General features: G+C 41.7%; 1 protein-coding gene across 1 annotated transcript; it reads left to right on the top strand.

Moving 5' to 3' along the window:
* The first annotated feature begins 3,524 nt into the window (after positions 1–3,524).
* LOC112628297 (olfactory receptor 5AU1) lies at positions 3,525–4,613 on the top strand. The gene is given in 1 exon segment (XM_025391004.1): positions 3,525–4,613. A coding segment is annotated over 1 exon segment (1,089 nt).
* Positions 4,614–10,284: the final 5,671 nt, after the last annotated feature.

The following is a 10,284-nucleotide window of genomic DNA, read 5'->3' as shown; positions in this document are numbered from 1 at the left end:
TTCCCAAATATTTGGGAACCACATAACATGCCTCTAACTTTACTATAATCTTGAAGGGCAGGAAGGTCCTCAGCTCTCATCTACAGCACAAATGTACATTGGGTAACTGGCACAGAAAAAAGAAAAACCTGGTTTTCCAGTGTCGAGGAAATACAGATAATCACATAAGAGTTAAGTTTAGGGTGAAGGTGGAGTAGTGTTTTGGGGCGAGTGCTCAGCATATTTGCAGGGATCTGTGTGGATCTATTCCCCTCATTCCCAGTTTCCCAGCCCCTTGTTTCCTCATGGGTAGACTCTCAGAGATGCTAGTAACTTTTCAAACACTTTAATGGGCCTTCGTGGGGCTAATTAGTCCCACTTCCTCACCTGCCTTTTAAACTTTAATCAGTGAATGCATCCTCCTCCCCAGTGGTGAGCTGCTGGGCTGCCAGGGGAAAAGGTGGCTCTGGGGTGGCTCCCGCCAGCACAAGATCAGTGTGAGGAGCTCGCAGGGAGTGGGGCTGCCCCGCACCTCTGACAACGTGAGACACGAAAGCCAGTGGCAGGCTCTGATCCCCAGACTCAGTCTATGAACACAACGAGTCTGGCTTTGTCTTCGTTGTATTTCTATGGAAGACTTGTGTTCTGACCCCCACAGCAGCAGCTCTGACATCAAGCCAGGCGCTTTGCTAGAATTACATGGTTTGCTGAAGGCCATTTGAAGCAACTTTGAAGGAGGAAATGCTCTGGTGTTAGATTATCATCAGGTAGTAACCCAGATTTCTGGAAATTGTTAACCACAGATAAGTCTTCTGGAGGGAAGGGCGTGTCCAGGATGACCATCCTACCCACAGGCTGATTTCCCAGGACACAGACAAGTCTAGCAAGCTGGGAAGAGACATGTATATGTGGCTCAGGAAGATCCGTGTGCTCCTGCAAGTACCCCATGGTTTAGTGTTTCTTAGAGTGAGGTTCAGAGACCTCCTGTCTCAGTCAGAATCACCAGGCTTTGGGGCCAAGCTATAGACCTATTGGATGAAATTTTCTGTGGGTTGGGACCTGGAATCTGCACATATAACAAGCTTCTCCTGTGAACCTTGGGCAAGGCAGCCTACTGTTTAAGAACAATTGTTTGGGATCACTGTTGCTCAAGGAGTCTCACTGGCTGCTCTCCTTGGCATATCCACGTGTGCTCTCACTGTGCTATCCCAGGGAGGAGGGTATACATAGAGCTTCTTCCCTATGCCTCCCTCATCCACAGGCCCCAGGCATTTGCTCTCACTCTTATGCACTCCACTCCATAATCCATTCCGATATGATAAGATCACCTTCAAGTTTTCCTCCTACATTTCATTCACAGGTACAAACTACAGCCAATAGAAATAGTGGTAATTGCAGCATCCTTTGAACAACTGTCAGAGATGCCCATTTCTCCATAATCCTTTCCCTGAGTCACTCTAAATTCTGAGGAATTTTGAATTTAGTGTAGATTGGAGAAGAGAGATGAAAGAGGAAAGGGGAGCAGAAGAGGGAGAGAGTGGGTTTAAAGCAAGTGATAAATCTGGAGGCTCTGACCAGCTATCCACTGTATTACCCACCACCCTACCCCATCCCATCCCACCACTCCATTCCAGTGTACACTTCCTGCCTCATCCACACTGTCCTGAGCGTTGCGCACATTCCTGTTTTTCTCTTCTTTTGTTCTTTTAATCAGAGAGATACTTGCAGACCTGTTACCTAAATTGAAACAGCCCACCAAAGAAAGAAGATGGGAAGCTGGGTCTCAAAATTCTACTCCACTCTTAATGACCACCTTTCTATTTTCTTAAAGTGCCCGCAAATTATTTCCACTCTGGAAATTTTACAGTCATTTATCTGAATTCCTCTAATTTGCCTTGAAGTCGAATTGGCCTTTGTCACCAATGGCGCCAAAGACATTTGCAACCCAAATCTAGGGCTGCCCACATTCTACAATAGTGGGATTTATTATACAATGACAGCTGTTAGATTAAGGATAGCTGAATGTTACATCTAAGTGACTTGAAATGAGTCACATAATTGCATTCCACGTGCTCTAAAAGCAATTGCTAACGTTTTGTGTTCAAATTTGCACTTATATTTTGTGTCTCAATTTTATTAGGGCATGTTACCTCTTTGGGCATTTCTAAAAGCTTTTTTCTAGTCACTAGTCACAGTATTCTATCAACACAAATAGTGCCTCATTCCCTGCCTGACAACTAAATTTAGTTATACATATGTCCAGAATCTTCTCCTGCCCAGGTAGTTTGATGATTCTGGAAATTATGCCATTGGAATTAGTCAGAATCTTTGCCTGCTCAATCCAGCTCTTTCCTCTCCCAAATTCTTCCAACACTTTTCACAGGTGTGTTATTCACTTACTCTCCTCAGGGCAGGAGGAGGCAGCTCACTTTTGACCTTTTTTGTCTTACTCAGCCACATCTGTTGGCTTCAAAGTCTTTGTAACTGAGAGTCTTCACCCAAGAGCACGGGGTGCTTAACTGGCTCAGCATCCAGAGGTAACTTGGGAAGACATGTGGTAGAGGAGCCAATGGGGCAGAGGAGAGCGTGGTGTTTAGGTGATGCATTCACAGCCTTATTCACTCTCTAAATAGAAAAGACATTTTCACAAAGCCTCACTCACTTCGTTCCTTCCCTGCTGGCCGCAACATCCCCTGAGTCCAGGGTAATTTTGTTCTCTGGAAATGATGGGCAGCTTTGTGGATGATGAGAAGACTCTCCCGTTGATGGAGGATCCCACATGCAGTCTTATACCACCTTCACCCCTCCAAACTCTCAGCCCTTGTTACCTTAAGTACTAACGTTATTGCCTGGCTAGTGCTGATTTCACAGAGCCAATTTTATAGCTGACCCAATGAGCCATCTACAGCCTCTCTGAAGGCCTGTTTAGTAATGCTTGCATAGCACGTATGTCTCTGTCGATACTGTTAGGTGGTAGGTTGCTTGCTAAGCTTTGTTGTGGGTTCATCTTATTTATCATGTTTATTTAGGTTTTGGGTCTATTTTCTTAGTGAGAATGCTCATAGCTAACCTTCTTTGAACTTCCTCAAAGTGCTGGAATTTGTTCAAGTTCTCTGCATGAAATAACTCATTGAATTTTTATAATAATCTTTACAGACAGGTGCTATTATCCTTATTTCACAGATGGAAAAATGGAAACTCAGAAAGGTAAAGTAACATTCCTGAGATTACACAGCTAATTAATGGCAAAGTCCCAACTTTGAACCTTGGCAGTCTGACACTGCAGTATGTGTGGCTTAAACACAAAATATACTGTCTATAGAATATAAGCTTCCCGAGGTCAGGCACTCTTGAAATCCTGATAGGGAGAACACAGAGCTTAGCATATGGAAAACTATGAATATATACTTGGTAAGTGACTGTTTCATTACTTAGAATTTTTAAGATCCTCGAGACCAATTGTGGATATTTCTCTTATATTTTCCACTGCTGCTCAAGTAATGCTTACCAACTAGCCAACCAACCAAGGAGAGAAGACCCTTTCTATGACAGAGTTTCATCTACAAAACCAAATGCCCTCAATAAGACTCATCTTCAGAAGGCTGTCCTTAGGCAGAATTCAACTCAGTGAGAGCCCCAGGTGTTCAATCTAATTTATGGTGGTGCCTTCTTTCTCCACCACAGAGCACTGGAGAAGCATGAAAGGGGCAAACCTGAGCCAAGGGATTGAGTTTGAGCTCTTGGGCCTCACCACTGACCCCCGGCTCCAGAAGCTGCTCTTCATGGTGTTCCTGGGCATGTACACCGCCACTCTGCTGGGCAACCTGGTCATGTTCCTCCTGATCCATGTGAGTGCCACCCTGCACACACCCATGTACTCCCTCCTGAAGAGCCTCTCCTTCTTGGATTTCTGCTACTCCTCCACAGTTGTGCCCCAGACCCTGGTGAACTTCTTAGCCAAGAGGAAAGTGATCTCCTATTTTGGCTGCATGACTCAGATGTTCTTCTATGCGGGTTTTGCCACTAGTGAGTGCTATCTCATCGCTGCCATGGCCTATGACCGCTATGCTGCTATTTGTAAGCCCCTGCTCTATCCAACTGTCGTGTCTCCTGAGGTCTGTGCCTTGCTGATTGTGGGCTCCTACAGTGCAGGATTCCTCAATTCTCTTATCCACACTAGCTGTATCTTTAGTCTGAAATTCTGCGGTGCTTATGTGGTCACTCACTTCTTCTGTGATGGACCACCCATCCTGTCCCTGTCTTGTGTAGACACCTCACTGTGTGAGATCCTGCTCTTCATTTTTGCTGGTTTCAACCTTTTGAGCTGCACCCTCACAATCTTGATCTCCTACTTCTTAATTCTGAACACCATCCTGAGAATGAGCTCAGCCCAGGGCAGGTTTAAGGCATTTTCCACCTGTGCATCCCACCTCACTGCTGTCTGCCTCTTCTTTGGCACAACACTTTTTATGTACCTGCGCCCCAGGTCCAGCTACTCACTGACCCAGGACCGCACAGTTGCTGTGATCTACACAGTGGTTATCCCAATGCTGAACCCCCTCATCTACTCTTTGAGAAACAAGGACGTGAAGGAAGCTTTAATAAAGGTTTGGGGTAGGAAAACAATGGAATGATTTCTCAATGCATTACCACACATCTTTAGGAAGCCGAGGGAACTTTTACCTTAGGTGGTGTCACCCTGAGCACATTCCCATGCCTGCCCCTGTGAATATTGGGCATGCCTTCTGGTCTGCAGGTGCTTCTGCATCTACCTGCCACAGAAGAACTGATGGTGTCCTAGAGACTAAGAAGCGAGAAGGGTGTGTCTGCTTGTTGCATAATTCAACCTGTTGGCAAGATTTATTTATCCATGTTGAGATACTTCATTCATTTTTCCCAGTTTGTGTATTTCCTTTCATTTCCCTCCTTCCCTTCCTCCCTCCCTCCCTCCCTCTCTTCCTTCCTTCCTTCCTTCTTTCTTTCTTTCCTTCCTTCCTTTCTCTCTCTCTCTCTTTCTCTCTCTCTCTCTCTTTCTCTCTCTCTCTCTTTCCCTCTCTCTCTCTCTCTCCCTGCCCCCCAGGCTGGAGCACAGTGGTATGAACATTGCTCAGTGCAGCCTCAACCTCCTGGCCTCAAGTGATCCTCCTGCCTCAGCCTCCTGAGTAGCTGGGACTACAGGTGCATGCCACCATACCTGGCTAAATTCCTGTTAGGGAGAACACAGAGCTGAGCATATGGAAAATTATGAATATATACTTGGTGAGTGACTGTTTTATTACTTAGAATTTTTAAGATCCCCAAGACCAAATTGTGGATATTGCTCTTATATTTTCCGTTGCTGCTCAAGTAATGCTTATCAACTAACCAACCAGTCAACCAAGGAGATAAGACCCTCTCTATGACAGAATTTCATCTACAAAGCCAAATGCCCTCAATAAGACTCATCTTCAGAAGGCTGTTTTTAATTTTTGTAGAGATGGGGTCTCCCTGTGTTGCCCAGGCTGGTCTTGCACTCGTGAGCTCAAGTGATCCTCCTACCTTGGCCTCATCTGGGGCATTTATGAAAAATCTACACCCAGCATTATATTTACTAGTGAAATACTGCTTTCCCCTTAAGATCTGAAGCAAGGCAAGATGTATTCTATTGCCATCTCTGTTTAACGTTGTTCTGAAGGTTATAGCAAGTACATTAAAACAAACAAACAAAGCATCTGGATTGGAAAGGGAGAAGAAAAATTGTGTTTATTTGTAGATAGCATGATCCTGAATATAGAAAGTTCCAAGTAATCTATTAAAAAACTCCACTAGAACTAATAACCAAGTTCAGTAAAATTATAGGATACAAAAAATATAGAAAAATTAATTATATTTTTATATATTTAAGAAACAATCCAAAAATGAAATTAACAAAACAATTCTTTCACAATAGTGTCCCCCCAAAATTATTTAGGAAAAGCTCGACAAAATAAATTCAAGACTCATATACTGGAAATTATAAAACATTACTGAGAAAAGTTAGAGAAGACCTAAATAAATGGAGAGAACTTCAATGTTCATGGATTGGAATAATCAATATCATTAACATGGCAATACATCCCAAACTGTTGTGTAGATTCAATATAATCCTTAGGAAAATCTCAGAGGCTGTATCTTAAAAATTTGACTAGTTGGTCCTAAGATGTATATGCAAATACAAATAAACCAGAATACCTAAACCATTTTAAAAAGAAGGACAGGTTGGGCTTGGTGGCTCACACTTGTAATCCTAGAACTTTGTGAGGCCAAGACAGGCAGATTGCTTGAGGCTAGGAGCTCAAGACAAACCTGGGCAAGATGGGAAAAAAACCCGTCTCTACTGAAAATACAAAAATTAGCTGGTAGTGGTGGTGCACGCCTTTAATCCCAGCTACTCGGGAGGCACAGGTGGGAGGATCGCTTGAGCCTGGGAAGTCGAGGCCTCAGTGAGCAGTGATTGTGCCGTTGGACTCCAGCCTGGACAACAGGGCAAGACCCTGTCTTAAAAATAAAAATTTAAGAAAAGGGACAAAGTTGGAGGAATACAGACCAAATTTTAAAACTTTCCATAAAGCTATAATTATCAAAATAATGGGGGTAGTGGCATAAGGATGAGTATTTAGGTTAATGGAATATAATTGAGAATCAAGAAATAATCCCTTGGATTACGCTCAATTGACTTTTATCTGAAAAAAAAATCTGACAAAAAATATAAAAGAGCTGTATATTTAAAACAACAAAATACTGTTTAAAGATATGGAACACCTAAATAAATGAAGATATATACCAAGTTTGTTGGTTACAAAATTTAATATTGTTAAGATGTAAATATTCCCCAAATTGGTCTTGAGATTCAATTCTATCCCAATGAAAATCCCACCAGGCTTTGTATAGATACTGACAAATCGATTCTAAAATTTATATGGAAATGCAAAGACTTAGAGTAACCAAAGCAACTTTGAAAAAGAACAAAGTTGAAAGTCTGACTACCTGATTTCAAGAATTATATGGCTACAGTAATCAAGACAGTGTGGTATTGCTGTAAAAATAGATCAGTGGAACAGAATAGAGAGACCACAATTAGACCACAAACGAATATGTGGACAGCTGATTTTCAACAAAGGTGCCAAGGCAATTTAACGGGGAAAGAATAGTCTTTTCGACAAGTGGCGTAGGAATATTTAGTTATCCATATGTATGAAAATCAACTTTTATTCATACATCACACCAAATAAGAACAAGTATGAATGGATCGTAGACCTAACTGTAAGACCTAAAACTATACAACTTCTAAAAAAGAAAACACAGGAGAAACCCTTTGTGACCTTGAGGTAGCCAAATATTTCTGAGATATGACACAAAAAGCATGATATATAAAAGAACAAATTAATAAATTGAACCTCATTCAAACTAAAATACATCAAAAGAGACTTACACTAGTAAAAAGGCCAAGTGCAGTGGTGTGTGTTTGTAGTCCTCACTATGAGAGGTTTAGGCAAGAGGATCACTTGGGCCCAGGATTTCGAGGAGGCTGCAGTATGATGATCTCACGTGTGGATAGACACTGCACTTCAGCCCGGACAACATAATGAGACCCCGTCTCTGAAAATATATATGTACACACACACACACACACACACACACACACAAAACAAGCCACAGGTTATAAGAAAATATTTTCAATTGTATATGTGATAAAGCACTTGCATCCTGAATACATAGAAAACTCCCTAAGCTCTATAAAAACATCTCAGTAAGAAAAGAGGCAAAAGATTTGAACAGCCACTTCACCAAAGAAGATACACAGAAGGCAAAAAAGCACATGAAAAGATGTTTAACATCATAAGGAGATGCAGATTAAAATGCAAGTTAAATTAACATGCAACGAGATAACAAAACACCTAAAAATAGGTAAAATGAACAAGATTGACTATAGCAAGTGTTGGTGAGGATGTGAAGCAACTGGAACTCTAATACACTGCTGACGGGAATGTGAAATGGTAAAACCACATTGGAAAACAGTTCGGTGGTTTCACAAAATGTTCGATAGATACCTACCATATTAAACAACTATTCCATTCATTATATTCTACCAAGAGAAATAAAAGCATATGATATATATGCTTTATGATATATGCTTTTATTTCTCTTGGTGGAATATAATAAATGGAATAGCTGTTGTATATGGTAGACTATACAAAAGATTTGTGTTCAAACGTTCTTAGTAGCTCTGTTTGGGATACTCTAAAACCAGAGATAACCCAAATGTCCATTAACAGGTAAATGAGGGGAAAAACCCCCAGTCCCTACAAGGCAATACTACTCAGCAATAAAATGAATGAATTAATATTTACATGTTATAACACAGAAGAATCTCAAAATATGCCAAATAAAAGAAAACAGACAAAATGTATGTATTGTACATTTCCATCTGTATACAATTCTAGAAGATGCAAAATAATCTGTAATAACAGAAGAACAACAGGTCAGGAGATGGTGATGGAAGCTGAAGAGACATGAGGGAAAGCAGGGAAGATTACAAAGGGACACAAGAAACTGTAGGAGATGACGAATGTGTTTATTATCATGATAGTGGTGACGGTTTCGTGGATATATATGTGTCAAAACTTAACCAAATTTTACACTCTAAATATTTGTGTTTATTGTATGGCAATTATACATCAATCTAGATGTCAAAATAGGGCCACAAACTCTATTCTGTTTCTTTCAGTAAGAGATGGATTTTAATTCTCTTTCCCCTGAGTCTAGGTTCGCCTTATTGTCTGGTCTGACCATTAGAATGTAGCCGATATTAGGACTTCTGAGCTTAGGTCATAAGAGGCCTTGCACCTTTGGCACAGCTGTCCGGGAACACTCTCTGGGATCCCTGAGCTGCCACATAAGAAGTTTGGCTACCTTGAGGCTGTGATGCTAGAGAGGCCACGTGTAGACACTCCAGTTGAAGCTCCCAGCTGAGCCCAGCCTTCGCCATCAAAGTGCCAGATGTATGAATGACCAGCTCAGACCAGCCCAGATGCCAGCTGAATACCACAGAGTAACCTTTGTTACTGTCATGTGGAAAAAAATATCACCCCAGTTGAGCCCTGTTTGAATTCCTGACTTCTGAAATTGTGAGATGTATTGTAATAAAATACCTGTTGTTGAAAGTCATTGGAAAGTTTTGGAGCAGTTTATTATGCAGCAGTAGATAACAAAAAATGAATTAGTCACTTGGAAGTCAGGAGTGCTTTTGTAACAAAAACATGTGACATTGACATTGGTACTGGGCAGTGGGCAGAAACTGGAAGGGCCATGAAGAGACTGATAGTGAAAGCTTGAAGGACAATGAGGAGAATGTTATTGGAGCTGGAGAAGATATGACACATTATGTGGTGATAAGAAGTTTTGTGAAACTGTTGATTTTGGCAACATCAAAAATAGAATGTACCTAATGTATCTAATGAACTGGTAGATCTGACAAAGGAGATTTTCAAGCAGAACGTTTAAGGTGCCAAATGGTTTATTTGGCTGCATATACTAAGAGATACAGCTACATCAGATTCACACTCGAGATATGGCTACACTAGAAATATGGCTAAAAAAAGATGAAATAAAAAAGAAACTGTTCAGTATGCAAAATTTAAAGGGAATATAAAGTAACCAGGGCTTGCTAGGATTAAAACTAAAACTGGGCCAGGTGTGAAAGCTCATGCCTATAATCTCAACACCTTGGGAGGCCAAGGTCAGAGGATTGCTTGAGGCCAGGATTTCAAGACCAGCCTGAGCAACATAGTGAGACCCCATTTCTACCAAAAAAATTTTTAATTGAAAAAAATCCAAAAGTAGTTTCTCTTTCCCATCTTATTCAGATGGCAAAATGTTCTCAAACGAAAAACAAAAACAAGCAAAAATAAAGACCTCAGAGTAAAGATCATCTTAAGGGTGTTGCCGAGAGGCCCTTTATTAAGACTTTCATGGCCGGGCGCGGTGGCTCAAGCCTGTAATCCCAGCACTTTGGGAGGCCAAGACGGGTGGATCACGAGGTCAGGAGATCGAGACCATCCTGGCTAACACAGTGAAACCCCGTCTCTACTAAAAAATACAAAAAACTAGCCGGGCGCGGTGGCGGGCGCCTGTAGTCCCAGCTACTCGGGAGACTGAGGCAGGAGAATGGCGTGAACCTGGGAGGCGGAGCTTGCAGTGAGCGAGATCGCGCCACTGCACTCCAGCCTGGGCAACAGGCCGAGACTCCGTCTCAAAAAAAAAAAAAAAAAAAAAAAAAAAAAAAAA

Source organism: Theropithecus gelada, chromosome 7b, assembly GCF_003255815.1.
Source record: "Theropithecus gelada isolate Dixy chromosome 7b, Tgel_1.0, whole genome shotgun sequence".
Taxonomy (NCBI): domain Eukaryota; kingdom Metazoa; phylum Chordata; class Mammalia; order Primates; family Cercopithecidae; genus Theropithecus; species Theropithecus gelada.
The sequence above is the reverse complement of the archived record's forward strand: the minus strand, read 5'-3'. Positions and strand labels throughout refer to the sequence as shown.